General features: G+C 47.9%; 1 protein-coding gene across 2 annotated transcripts in view; it reads right to left on the bottom strand.

The window, feature by feature from the left end:
- The window catches only part of Kcnq1 (potassium voltage-gated channel subfamily Q member 1), a 321,067-nt gene that overhangs the window by 54,216 nt on the left and 252,404 nt on the right, over positions 1 to 14,447 (bottom strand). Inside the window, exons 13-15 of one of the 2 annotated variants that reach the window (XM_038335391.1) lie at positions 12,169 to 12,263; positions 11,525 to 11,571; positions 10,614 to 10,675 (exon numbers count right to left, since the gene is read on the bottom strand). In XM_038335391.1, the coding sequence (XP_038191319.1) occupies positions 10,614 to 10,675; positions 11,525 to 11,571; positions 12,169 to 12,263 (204 nt within the window). The remainder of the gene's footprint in view (positions 1 to 10,613; positions 10,676 to 11,524; positions 11,572 to 12,168; positions 12,264 to 14,447) is intronic. The other variant, XM_038335401.1, reaches the window with a different exon arrangement.

Below are 14,447 nucleotides of genomic sequence, written 5' to 3'. Positions count from 1 at the left end.
CAGCCCTGGTAGAAGCATCAAGAGGTTGCTAGGCATCGGAATCTCCTGCTTGAACAACAAGAGAGCCATTTACTACCCCAGTATTCACCCTATGGTTTGCTACACTTAGGAAGAGAAAGGCCATGAGGTCTACAGTTACTCCTCCAGCTCTGCCTTGGGTAACAGCAATATCCCTATAGAGCTACATACTATGTCCTGATGGCCACAGGACTTCAGGACACTGTTTCGGGAGGTATCCACTGTGACTAACTCCTCTTCTTCCATAGCTTCTTGAGGTGTCAACAGTCAGCAGTGTCTTTGTATACCCAGCCCTCTGCTGGACCTGGAGCTTATCCTTAAGCTTAGGCTGGAAAGGCACACAGATGTCCAATTCTCACAGCCTTCCCCAGGCTTTTCTATAGAACCCGTGACTGAAGAGAGCCTGCTACACCAAGGACACAAAGTCTATGACTCACGCTATGCTATCCATTGTGACTGTGTCATTTTCTTATATGTTGACTTCCTTCTGGGAGAAGCTAGCAGCTGATACTTTCCTATAACCATGGTGGAGGTGGGGGGTTCTTTTGCAAGGACTCTTCTCAGGAGCTAAGGTATGCCTGAAGGCAGAACGGTGTGGCTCACAGGACACAAGTCTGGCACGACGAGTTCAGGTTCTCTTCATGAGTGGCTTCTCTTAGAGTGTTAGCTGCGTACAGGGACTCCCCAACAGCCATGCCCACTCCCGCCCAGGACCAGGGTGGTGGGGCACTATGTCAAATGGCGCTTTCATTATAGGTTTATCTTTGAAACCCTAGACAAAACAGGGCTTGTGTGGTTTGACTGAAGGACCAGCACCTCAGGACTCCACCATCCACTAAGACGGCTCCTCAGGAAAGAAAAAATACACGAACCTTAAAATAACCAGTTCCCAGAATAGCAAACGAATGCCGGCTTCTGAAGGGAGCTCTTTGATCGTCTGGAGCCCCATGCCTTTGCCTGTTTACGGCCCTGTCACTCAAGAGTAGCCCAGCAGCAAGGCAAGGAGGGGTGATGGAGTGGGGCTGGGGGCCTTGGTGGGGGATGCAATGCTGTGGAGTGTTCTAGGCTGCCCCACTTTCTGATGTAACCAGCCCATGCAGGTAGCAAGGCTCTTAATGGCGGCTGGGAAATCAACCAGGAGTATGGCTTGTGGGTCCCAGCCTGTGGTCTTCTGGGACCCTGGAGACAGTGGGACATGGACTGGGGAATGGGCTTAGGAGAGGGAGCCCAGAGAGGTCCTGCAAGGATGTTTGTCTGGATAGGCAAAGGGTTCAGGGCCAAAGATGCTGCTTTGTATCCCTCTTCCCCTCCATGCCACCTCCACTTGCCCTCCCCACTCTTCTCTTGGTGTTCACAGAGCTCCGGGTCTGGCCATGGCCACTCTTGTCTCCCTGTATGTCATATATATGAAACAGCACCATCCAACAGCTGAGTCCCAACCCCATATTAGCTTAAGAAGAACTGAGTTCTAACGATCTGATTTTAATAAATTTAAAATTAATTGTACGTGGGTCCTTAACTGAGTTTTAAGAACATTTAAAGAATCTCTTTTCCCAGACTGGGCCTGTAATCTAAGCATTTGGGAGGCTGAAACAGGGGAATCACTTGTGTTTTTAAAGTCACTGTTAGCTACATAGGGAGTTCCAGGCTAGCCTGGGGTACATAGTGGGTTTTAAGCCAGTCTGGATTGCAGAGCAAGACCTGACCTTAAAAACAAAGACAACTGCCTCCAAATCTCCTTTCCAAGTTGTAAATTTTATGAAGTCTTAATATGACTCCAGAAGCTCTCATGAAAACCCAGTTTCAAATTGAGATGGGCTATTATGTATAAAATTTGTCTGGCTTCTGAGGACTCAGAATAAGGGAAGACTGGCATCTGCTCTAACAGTTTTTGTATTGATTATATTGGAATCATAGTATTTGGGGTCTCCCGAGTTAAATAAAATGCATGACTGTGATTTTAATTTCATTGTATTACTTTTTAGAGCCGCTATTGGAAAATTAAAAATCTGTGACTAGCAGCCAGGAGCTGACTAGATAGTGGGGAGGTTAGAAGCCGAAGACTCAGAGGTGAGCACTTCCAAGGGCCCCCATGCACCAGGAGTTTTAGTTTCTACAACCTTACTAACGACGTTGGGCATTGGAACCTGGGTGTCTCAAAGCAGAAACCTTCACCAAGCTCCAACCTTCAAATAGCTCGGTGGGAAAGTCAACAAAATTAACCCTCTCCCTGAGAAGACTGTCAAGATGGCTTTAACTGTTAAGAGGAAGGGAACAGTTTTTACCCTGGGAAGCTGTATCCTCAAGCTAGTTACAGCTCAGATTAGAGCTTAAACTCTTATCTTCTGAGTGGTCTGGAAAACCTCGAGCCTAGGGCGGAAAGTCCAGGCTGGATGTGTGCCCATCTGTGTAGTAGCAGGAGAGGGAAGCAAAGCAGGCACTTCATGGAAAGCAGTGTGTGTGAGAAAGAGGTGGGCAAATTTGCTGATCATATATATGTATATATATATATATGTATATATGTGTGTGTATATATATATACATGTGTACAACACACACATACACAAAAAACTTACAAAGCACAAGAAAGCCATAGTACAATATTCTTTACGACTATTGATGCAAGCCAGGCATGGTAGTGCTGGAATCCCAGTATTTGGGGGGTGGGGGCAGAGTCAGGAGGATCATAGTGAGTTTGAGACCAGCCTGGGTTACATAGTAAGTTCCAGGCCAGCCTGGGATAGACTATACAAGGACACTCTGCCTCAATCTCCATTTTGTCCGTCTCGTTGTGTGTGTGTGTGTGTGTGTGTGTGTGTGTGTGTGTGTAGACACAAATACAAATGTTCTTAACACAATATAGCAATCTGAGCCCTGCACCATAAAAATAGCTATCACCCACTATGACCAAATGGGTCTTATCCCAGAAATGTGAGGTTGGTTTAGTACCCCCAAATCAGTTACGGTATCATACTGTATTAATAGAATAAGGGGTTAAATGCCAAGTGGTCACCTCGATAGAGTCAGAAAGGACATGTGGGAAACTTGCACATTTACTTCTGGTCAGCTCTCAGTGCACTCAGCATTGAAGGAAATATCCTTAGCTGACAGGAAGCATTGATGGGAAATCCAAAGCCATCCCCATCCTTACTGGCAGGTGACTGGAGGCCTTCTCCCAGTGGATTCTCCAGTCTTTTCTAACACATTACTGATGTTTCAGCCAAGGTAAGAGCAATGGGAAGGCAGGGAGAGCAGGAAGGAGGGAAGGAAGGAAACTAAAGGCATTTGGGCTGGAAGGGAAGAAGTAAGTTTTTCTTCATTATCTGTAGCAGGAATGGAAAATCTAACAGAATTGACAGCAAGAACAAAACCCGAAAACCAAGACTAGCCAATTTGGATTTTCCCAGGTCAGCCAAAGATTGTGTTTCTAGCTCTAGTAACTGACAATTCCAAAGTGAAATTAAGAAAAACAATCCCATTAGCAATTGCATGGTGAGTAAAGCAGAGGTGAATTTGACAACAACAACAAAAGCACAAAACTTAGACATCAGAAACTACAAAAAAATTACTAGAAAATTTGTAATCCTAGAACCCGAGGTAGGTAGATTGTGAATTTTACGGTAAAGTTAGTTTCAGGCTAGCCTGGGATAAAGAAATAAAACCCTGTCATAACCTTACCTCTCAAGAAATGAAAGTAAAACACATACAAGGAAAGAGATAGTGTACTCATGGTCTCAGATGTCCATTTACCCAAAGGAGCCAGCTACGCTGTTTACCTGCCTCTTCTCCCCTCTTTCTCTTTTAAAAATAGAAATTTACAAGTTTATTCTAAAATTCAAATGAAAACTTTTAGGTCTCAGATTAGGCAAGGAGAAAATCAAATCAGAGGGCTTTCACTGCTTGATTTCCAAACTTACTGCAAAGACACAATAATCAAGAAGGTGTGGGGTGGGTTTAGGGACAAGTATATGGACCAAGAAAATAGAATTGAAAGTCCATAAAGAAGCCCATACATTTATGGTCAACAATTTTTTTAAAAATTTTTTTGAGACAGCCCAGGTTGACTTTAAACTTGGAATGTAGTTGAGGCTGTTTTTAGACTCCTGGTCCTTTTGTATCAATACCCAAGTACAAGGGATTAAAAGTGTGTACCACTGTGCCAGGCTCAGTTAATTGATTTCTAATAAAGATGCCATTGCTAATTGATCAAAGAAAAAGATTTTTGACTAATGGTGCTGGAAAACTGACTATCTGTAGGTTAAGAAGCAGCTGTTTTGTGGCATCTGCTGTAGGCTAATATTGAAGACTGTTAGACCATTAGAGGTCAGCTTGGGCGTGGACTATACCTTTTTTTTTTTTTGTCTTTGAGACAGGGTATGTGTAGCCCTGACTGACCTGTGTAGACCAGGCTGGCCTTGAATGCACAGAGACCTGCCTGCCTCTGCCTCCCAAGTGCTGGGATTAAAGATGTGCACCATTATGCTTGGTCTCTGGCTAGATACCTTTAAGAGGCTGGGAAGATAGCTCAGTTGTTAAGGAACTTGCTGTGTAAGCGTGAGGACTGGAGCTTAGTTCTCAGAGCTCACGTAAAAAAGTCAGGCATGGTGGGCACATACTTGTAATCCCAGGGCTGGGAAAGAGGAGACTAGTAGGTCCCTGGAGTTCTCTGACCAGGCAGCCTCACTTACTTGGTGAACTACTGATCACGTGAGAACTTTTCTCAAAGAATAAAAGGGATGGCTGCTGAATAACAACAGCCAAGGTGTTTCTCTGACCTCTGTACACATATACACCTGCACACATGTGTACCTGCACGCACACATAGGCATACATATACACAAAACCAAGCAAACAAAAACTTAGATTTTATCCCATATCATACCCTAAAATTATCTCAAAATCTATACCTAAATACAAAAGCTCATTCTATATAATTTTTAGAAAAAGAAGAAAAAAGAAAGAAAGCAAGAAAATGTTCATGACCTCAGATAGTGCAAAGGGGTCTAAGAACTTCAAAAGCAGGAACCATACAAAACATACAAAAGGCAAATTGGACTTCATTAAAATTAAAAACTTCTGTGATTTAAAAGACAATTCAGATAATGAAAAGACAGCCGGAGATTAGGAGAAAGTATTTGCAAGTCATACGTCTGATGGAGGACTTGTACCCAGAACATATTAAAAACTCCTGCCACTCAACAATAGAGCGGAGTACCTAATTGGAAAACGGGCAAGAGAGTTGAATAAACATTTCACCAGAGAAGACTATGAATGGCTAATAAGCACATGAAAAGTTGCTCAACATCATTAGTCATTAGGGAAATGCAAATCAAAACCACAATGAGATACCATTACATACTCACTAACAGGGCTGAAATAGAAAAGACCAGGCCTGCTGCCTAGTTGCAAGGCTGAGAGAAAGTGAGCATTTACACATTGCTGATGGGAAAACAAGGAGAAAAAAAAAACAACTTTAGAAAATAGTCTAGTGGTTTCCTAGAAAGTTAAACAGAAATTTACCCTATGACTTCTCAGAAATGATAGATCAAATAGATAAAGAGATTCCAGCGAGGATATAGAAGATTTGAATAAAACAATGAACAAGCTTGTTCTAGCGCTTGTAAACACAGCCCTGCATCCAATGGCTGCAGAATATGCTTTCAAGTACTCAAGGCACATTACAAAGGCTGAGCACGTGGTACACTATGAAACACCCTTCACAACATTCCAAGGGGTTGATATCCCAGGAACACTTTCTCTGACAGTGAAACAATGTTACTAGAAAGTTCTACCACAATAATAACAATGATGAAAACCACACAGTTATGCTGCCATGGCATAACTCTTGGCATAAACAAGAGATGATGGAGATTAGAAAAATACAGCATAAGCAGATGAAAGTGGAAGTGAAGCTCTTTATCAAATGTAGGCAGCCTGAGGCGGCGCTGTGGGTCTGTCCCCCCCAATGACTCAGGAGGCTAGCATAGGACAGTCTGGAGTTTGAGGCCAAACTGAGCTACACAGTGAGACCCTGTCTCAAAAAATGAGTTATGCCTTTTCAGTGGTATTTATAGAAAAAAGATAGTGTAAAGGATATGAATAGCTATCATGGCTTACACACTTTAAAAATCTAGAAAATCTGGAGGTTAACAATTAATTATCCAGCTTAAGAAGTTAGAGAGAGAAAAATACATTAAGGCCAAGGATTAGAAGGAAAGAGATAAACAGATGTGAATAAGCAAGATAAAATCCACAGTCAAGAAGATCAACAAAGCCAAAAGCTTGGTGAAAATATCAATAAAATTGGGGAATGCATGGCAGGCTTGGTCACTGTGGGAAACAGGAAAGGCACAGATAAACAACACTGGGAATGAGAGCACGCGGGGGCAAAATGCAGATGCTACAGATGCACAGTAAACACCAATAAAATTGAAAACCAAGATGAAAGGTACAAATTCCTCAGCCCAACTGCTTATCAAAACTGACACAAGAAGAAATAAAGAGCCCTAGTAGTTCATAAGCCTTAAATCCCTGTAATCAGTAGTTTAAAATGTTCTCACAAAGGAAGCAGCAGTCTGGATGGTATTACCTTAAAGTTCTAACAAACATTCAAGAGAGAAAAAAAAATCAAGACTCACATAAAGTATTCCCAGATACAGGATTGGTGGGAACACCTTACCACTTAATCTGTGAGGAGCTGCAGCTCAGCAAAAGTGGCAGAATAGAATTAAATGGATTTTGACAGCATTTAAGACTTAATATGGGATGTGAGAGATGAAGTAGGGAAGTCTGCAGTGATGTCTAAATAACTAATCCCCCAGCCAGAGAACTTGAAGACCTGGGCTTAGAAGACATCCCACTGGAGAGCAAGGATGGAACAGGATACCCAGGGAATGGCCTGGGATGACAATGTCTCAGAGGCCACTTTGTTTTGTAGGCCTCATGATAGAAGATGATCCATGAAGTAAAGGCAGATGGTGGGGGCTGGGTAGTGCCCTTGTACAGGAAGTGTGTATGGCCTGGGTTCTAGGACAGGACTAGGCAGAAGGAGTATTGGGGCCTCACCCCCCACCCCCAGATGCCCTGTGAGCAGGGTCTGGAAACCAGAGCTCCCCTGTGTCCGGCTTTGAGCTACAAACATTTCCTGCAGAAAACAAGAAAGTCAGTCTCTTGGCCCCACTGTGCTCGGCATATCAGCACGACAGTGTGAGCTTAGCTTGTAAAATAAACACTGCGGCAGGTCCAGGTCCAAGAAGAGCGAAGAACACCATGGGGAAGAGGAGGGTGTGGGTTCTACAGAGAGCCAGAGGACCCTAAGGAAGCCAGTGGGGGGCCCAGGCAGGGCTAAGCAACAGAGAGAAGGGGCAGGGGCCAGAACTCTGGGGTTCTTGTTATAGAGATAACAAAATGGCCTATACTGTCTTGAATTGTCACCAGTCCTGACTGCTGTAGCCCCTGGATAAGGCCACTGACCCCTACCCAGCCTTAGCTCTCAGAGCTGATTCCAGCCTCATTTCCAAAGGATCTTCGCACTTCTGAAATGTTCTTCCCTTTCCCACATCTGTGACTGCCATGAGGACCAGCTCTTTGTATAACTAGCTGTGTGACCACAGGAGACTGATCTTTTAGAACAAAGGAATCAATAATATACGGTGACTGCATGACAGGAGTCTATGGGCATGGCTCCCTGGTATGGGTCCCTGGCCTAGACCTAAGGAAACTCCCGCTCAGGAAAACCGAAGCACCTCTGAACAAGTTCAGTTTGTTTCTCCTGGGAAACTCTTACAAGTAGACACCCCAAATCTCCTTGGATGCTTAGCCTGATCCCCTTCTGAGAGTGAGATCCAGCTGTTTGTGAATGGGGTTCAGCCCTGTTGTGTGGGTGGCCTATGGTGGGACACCCTTCACAGCTGAGGGGTTAAGCTGAGCTAGGTGAGCTTCTGGGCACTGGAGACTTGACTTTAGCCAGCCTGCAGTTGGCCTGGAGGGATGGGAGGGAGGGGCTGTCAGCAGGGAAGCCCAGGGGCTCTGGCTGGGCTCAGCCAGGCTGGCTGGCACTGGCTTGGCTCTGGGACTGCTGGGCTCCCAGGGATTTCCTGTCCCCTACTTCCCAAGGTCAGCAGGATTGCGCTTGGGTTGTTTCTGGTCCCGATGGTTACGTTGATAACTGTGATAATGTGGGGCCCCGGCCTTGCCATCGTGCCCTCTGGGCCCAGCAAAGCTCTTTCCCAGGGTCTGTCCCCACAGGGGGGCAGTGGTCCCGGGCAGGGGAGGGACTGGGCAGACTGCCATGGGCCGCTTGGGTCAGTGCACCTTTTACAGCCTCTTGATGTACAATGAGGGTCCAGGCTAGAGTTCTGGGAGATGCCTTGGTTCAGTGTGGACCATGGCCTTGGACAGAGGACTCACTCCTCCATCTTAACCATCTTGAGGCAGGGGGTAAAGATGAAGGGTGATGTCCATGTGGTGTTTGTGCAGGATCCCAGCATCCTTGCAAACCTGGCTCAGAGCCCAGACAGGGCCAAGGTCACCAGGAGCTCTGAGGATCGGCCTAGCTTTGTTCCTAAACCTTGCTCCCAGAGACCATGGACTCTGGAAAAAGAGCCCTTTGTTGTTCTGATCTGATGAAACGCTGACACGTACTTCTGCCCCTGACTGCCCCTGGGCCAGTACAGGCTCCACCTTGGTCACAGAGTTGTGACCTGGTTCTTAAACCCCAACTGCTGCTGGGCAGTCATATCTTGAGTCTGGAAAGGGAGACATTGGTGGGAGACAATACCTATCACCTTCTGTCACTTATAGGAGACACCAGGTCTGGGATTAAGGGTAGCCTGTTGTGTGTGTAATGGGGAGAACGGGAAAGGTGAACAGTTAGAATGGGATAGAACTTGATCAGGTCAGGAATTTGTGGTATCTACTGGGACTGGAGACAGCAGGCTGCTTTCAAATTTTTGGCGAGAGAAGGCTCACATACTTAGAATTTGGTCTATGCTATCTGAGGGTGGGGAAAGACCTCCCTGATTCCTCTCAGCAGTAAGAGTGGTCAGCAAAGGTGGCCTTGGCCAGGAAAGACTTGGGGCTGTCTGAGAGGTTGAGTAGGAGACTCAAACCGGGATGTCTGTCAATGGTTCAATAGGCCCATGTACAAAGAAGAGGGAAGTCAAGGGTATCCTTGATCGCACAGACAAATAACAAGGCTCTGAAGCCACCACTGAGCCTAGGCCTTGTGAACTGAACATTCTGAGTATCTTTTCCGTCCTGCCAGATGTGCACAATCTTTGTTCTAGTTGGGCACTCTGCTGATCAATGGCCACAGTACCTTCCTGCTCAGGTTTGGGATGCTACAGGTTATACCAGGTCCTATAGTGAAACTTGGTGCTGGACATACACACCCCCAGGGTCCCAGAGAATATCCAGAGCCTCGACCATGCCCCCTCCTGATTCCTTTCACTGACCACAGAGCTCCGTGGCTGCCCCAGACTGGGGACACTTGTGCTAGTGAGGAGAAGAGAGACTTCAGAGCCCAATGCCCAGGATGTGTTAAGAAAAGGAAAACTGGCTTGTCCTATGTGGGCCAGACTATCCTTGCCTACCTGCCCAGTTGCAGCCTGTATTGGAAGAGAGCCAGAGCCGGCGTTGCTAGGGCAACCCAGCAGCAACTACACTCCCCACTCAACTGAAATTCCACTATTTTTAGCCTCCTAGTTATGTTCAGATAAAATCCGTGTATACAGACAAGTTGTCTGGCAAGATAACGGCACACCTCAAACTGCAGAGACTTCAAAGAGTAGCAGTGGGTTGTACCACGGGCCCAAGAAAGCTCCCCGAGTGAGTCAGAGCCTCCAGCGGCTTGTGAAAGGTAGGGTGTTGGGCACAGAACATGGAGGGCAGTGGAGTAGCCTAGTGGCCTAGCTAATGCCAGCTGTGACATTCTGGAACATGAGATTGTGGGCAGTCAGAATATAAGGAGCTACCATAGGGTATGCCTATAGTAGTGGATGCTAAAAATCGCCTGGCCAGGCAGATCGAGCATAACCTACCATAGTCTCTTGAGGAGGACTTTCCACACTAGTCAGGTCCGGGGTAAGCAGAGCCCAGAACCATTCAGAAATCTACCCTATCCAGGTTCCGAGTCTTCTGAAGGTTTGGCCTACTCAGAGCAAGGATCCTATCCAGGTAGCCTATGGGAAGAGGTTGATGGGAGCCTGGCTGTAGCCACCTCCTGACTAGGACACAGCCAGGAGGCACTTAGAGCAGAAAGCTCGAAGGGTAAGGAATGGAGGGAAAGAGCCAGGTTATATTCAAGGTTTCAGTGTGACTGACTTTGAGGTCATACTCCTTAATTCTCAGGGCAGAGGCAGGGTCACAGGCCTTGGGACACTAGGCAGAAGCAGCCAGCAGGTAGGCAGGCTTCTGATGACCTAAGCACACAACTGTGAGATGTATTGCCCACCCACCACGCATAGTGTGCTTCTCAAGAACCCCACAGAGGAGATCAGCAGAGTGCAGTGGTGCAGTGAGCTGCTGCCCTTGGGGTAGTGCACTGGCTGAGGAGGGCGACTATCGGAGCTGACAGAATGGATGTGGGAGCCTACCTTGTCTTCCACCCGGTTCAGACGGGCACCGATGGTGTTGCTGCCACGGTCCTTGCTCTTCTCTATGGGATAAAGCACAAAGTCAGAGGTATGAGGCTGTGGGTGTGGGTTTGGGAGCCTGGATGGACTGAACCTAAGGAGCAGGAGTTGGGGAAATGGGTAAAGATGCCCCTTTAAAATTCTCTCGCGACTACAATAGCAGGGTCAGGGCAGCGAGAGGCACTATAGTGGCAGAGTGGATCTGGGCTCCATCTTTGCTTCTCCTGGCTGTGGAGCCCCTGAGAGTCTTCCAGGAGGGACAGAACACTCTTTGTCTAGGGGTTGATTCAGCTGGGTTGTGTGTGATACCTGCTGGGCTTGGACCCGTCACCAGGCCAGGGTGTCTGCTGTCTCGGTGGTCCCCAACATTGGATTATGCCCCACAGTCCCGTTTGAACCTCTGCTAGCACTGTCACAAGGAATAACGTGCCTTGCTTTTTCTCTCCCTTATCCTGAAGACCTGGGGGTTCCCACCAAGCCAAGAACTAGCCCATCCAATGCCACTGTGCATTCCCTGAGCACCTGAGCCATCATGGCCCCTGAAACCCTGGGCTGGCTGCTCATCTGATCCATGTGCCACACTAGGCCCTTCCAGCACAGAAAAATGTGCCCTTGGTTCACACTACCATACCCATAGTTTACTTTAGAAATCTGTTATTTAAAGTGACACAGCAGGTCCTATCGTCACCAAAACATCCCATTATACAGCCTGTCTACAGACACTTTGCCTACCAGGGTCTATCTGTTCCTTCTGGCTTCTACACAGGAGGTCCTAGTGGCCTGTTGTGGTGAAGAGGAGAGGCAGAGGGGGGTGGAGGGGTGAGAGAGTCAGTCATGGGTTGCCCTGTCCAGGTACCAGTGCAGACACCCACCTGAGATGGGGATAAACAAAGATGGCTTTCCGATGGACTGGTCCAGCCTGGGAGAGAAGAGAGGGACACCAACTCACACAATGCCTGGGGCACCACAAAGACAGGCTATTGTGTCTAAGAGGACAGCATGACACTCACTCCAGGGGTATCTTCCATTGCCACTTCAAGACCTGCCAAGAGGCACCCAAGACCCTCTGGCCAATGCTCTTGAGAGAGCCAGTCAGAAAGTTCAAAGATGAGAGGCAGAAGCTGAGGTGCTTAGACTTCTCTGGATGGATGAGTGGAGTGAGAACAGAGAAGCTCTGAACCTTTGGCCTTGTCTATGGAAGGTACAGTCATTTCTCCCAGCTACACCTCATGATATACACAGAGCTAGGTTTGCAAGCTAGACCATGAAACTAGCCTTCTAGGTCCAAACCTGTGCTGGGCCCCAGGGACCACATTGCCTCAATGGAAAAAGGGTTGACACCAGAATCCCAGACCGTGTTGGCTCTGAATGGTCAGGATCCTTAGCTCCACCCCAGTGGCAGGAAGATCCATGGATGGAGGCTAACTCAGGGGTGGGTCTCACTAAGAACTCTTTCTTTCCCCGTGAGGCCAGGTTCCTCCCAGGGCTGTGTCACCACACCCGTTTCTGTACCCACCTTCTCTGTAGTTCTTTAATGCGCACCATAAGGTTGAGGTGGCCCTGAGAGTACTGCTCGATGACGTCCCGCACATCATAGGGTTTCCGTGCTTGCTGCAGGTCAGAAAGACACATGTCACTTTCCTCTGAGTCCTGCAGGCTCAGTTCTAAACGCAGACAGTGAGAGGGGCAGTGATAGGGAGGAATGGCTTAGAACATATATAGTAGCAGGCTTGACCGTTGCAGGCTGCCAGCATAGCCTGTCTGGGCCTTCACTGCTAGTCATTTCCCCAGCAGGACCAGACAGCTCCTGCCAGTCTACTGGCCCTCATTCCAAGCCTCTTCATGAAGAGCTGGCCTAGCAGGCCAGAGACATGGTGCTGCATAGCCACAGTGCATCTGGGCCCTAGATTGCTTCTCAGGGTGGGGAGTTAGTACACCATGGATCCCAATGCCACATGGACTTCCCCTAACACAGTCTAGCTCCCATGAAGGAAGGACCTGTCATGCCCAGGGTAATTCTGGGCACCAGGACTACCACATATTCTGTGGCCTACATACCTAGTGTCTGTTATGAGGCCAAGTTTGGGACAGCACTTAAACAGATCCTTGGTCCCGTGCGTATGTAGTTATGACAGCCTTAGAACTGTGCTTGATAATGTCACCAGGTCTCATGATCTTCTGAAGACAGAGATGCAAGCCCTGATCCTCCCTTGTATAAGATGAAATTCTGAGCCTTGTTCCTGTCTTCGGTAAAACAGGATACTGAGTCTATTCCTATTTTCTGGAAAATGGGTTGCTGAGGTCTACTCTGCTATGTCTAGGAGGGAATGAGAATAAAATAAGATCTAAGATGAGAAAAGCCAAGGAATCCTGATGCGGCACCTTGTCAGTCAGAGGTGGCAATGACTGAGTTCAGGACCTGGGTCTCTCCATAGTGTACACTGAAGGTCAGTCTCAGTAATAGGGAAGGGAACTTGTGGACCAAAGTGCTTTACGAAGTGTGTGGCACCTCTAGGCATGCCTGGTAGCACATGGGATAAACGAGCAAGGGAGGCAGAAATTACAGTTTGAGGCAGTGCGGGCCTGGGCAAGGAGCAAGAGAAGTCTTATGTTGGTCTATGGATAGTCTGAGACTCTGAGGGCCACTATGCCCAAGTGTGCATGGGTACCTTTGCTAGCCTCTGCAAATGTGTGTGATCAAATGTATGGTGGGGAAGTGGGAGAATGCAGGCCTGCAGGAACAGGATAGGGGGCTGTAAGCAGTTAAGAAGGATCAGACAGCCAGATAGTGGTGGCACATGCCTTTAATCCCAACACTTTGGGAGGCAAAGGCAGGTGGACATCTGAGTTTGAGGCCAGGCTGGTCTACAGAATAAGTTCCAGAACAAAAAAAAAAAAAAGGAGGAAGATCAGATACCCCACCAATTACCCATGGTCAGCAGTTCTCCAGGCCTGTCAAGACTTATCTTAGAACTGCCAAGCTCTCCTCCAGGACCTGATTGGGGCTGGGGGAGCCTCTATCAAATATCTGCCTGGAAGTACTATCTAAGAGACCATCCCAGTTTTCTCCTAGGGCAAGTGTCCTCTGGTGGCAACAGGAGCCAGAGATGAGCCAAGATAATGCTGTCTGTCCAGACTGACCGGCCCGTGGATGTGGGTACTCAAGGCAAATTTTCAAGGGCTAAGAGGCCCTGGCTCCTAAGGCCAGACACAAGGGCGGCTGGCCAAGGACTTATCGTTCAGCAAGGCAGGCAGGCATGCCTGCATCAAGACCAGCAGGGCTGGGTGAGGAGCAGGTGGGTGAATGGCTGAGGAAAGAAATCTGGGTCACTAGGGTGGCCTTGAACCCTTGGGGCCCTCCTCACAGGGCTCCCTCTTTATCTATCCCACTCTTTCTTGGAGGCCTGCCACCACCTGTCCATGTGTCCCCAACAAGAAAATCAGCTCCCTGTAGACCCCTTACTTCTCTTTACTTAGAAGCCTCAGTACCCCCACAGGGCCCCTCCGGCACCTGGACTGAGTGTCTAGGGGAGAAGCAGAGAGCAGGAAGGTCAGAGTTGTTTGGCCTGTTCTGGCAGCTTCCTGAGCCACTCTTAGGACCTAGTGTCCTGGGCCTGAAAGTGCAGGGCTCTGGGGCTTTTCCTCCTCAGCTTCCAAACATATCGGCAGGCAGGCAGGCAGGCCCGTTGTGTATGCCATGGAGAGTGGGTCTGTGTGGACCAGTGGGTCTATGTGGACCTCTGACTCAAAGGGGGACTTGCTTGGAAACCATGAGCGTCTCTGTGTTCCGCTGGG

The sequence above is a fragment of the Arvicola amphibius genome, chromosome 1 (assembly GCF_903992535.2).
Source record: "Arvicola amphibius chromosome 1, mArvAmp1.2, whole genome shotgun sequence".
Lineage (NCBI taxonomy): Eukaryota > Metazoa > Chordata > Mammalia > Rodentia > Cricetidae > Arvicola > Arvicola amphibius.
The sequence above is the reverse complement of the archived record's forward strand: the minus strand, read 5'-3'. Positions and strand labels throughout refer to the sequence as shown.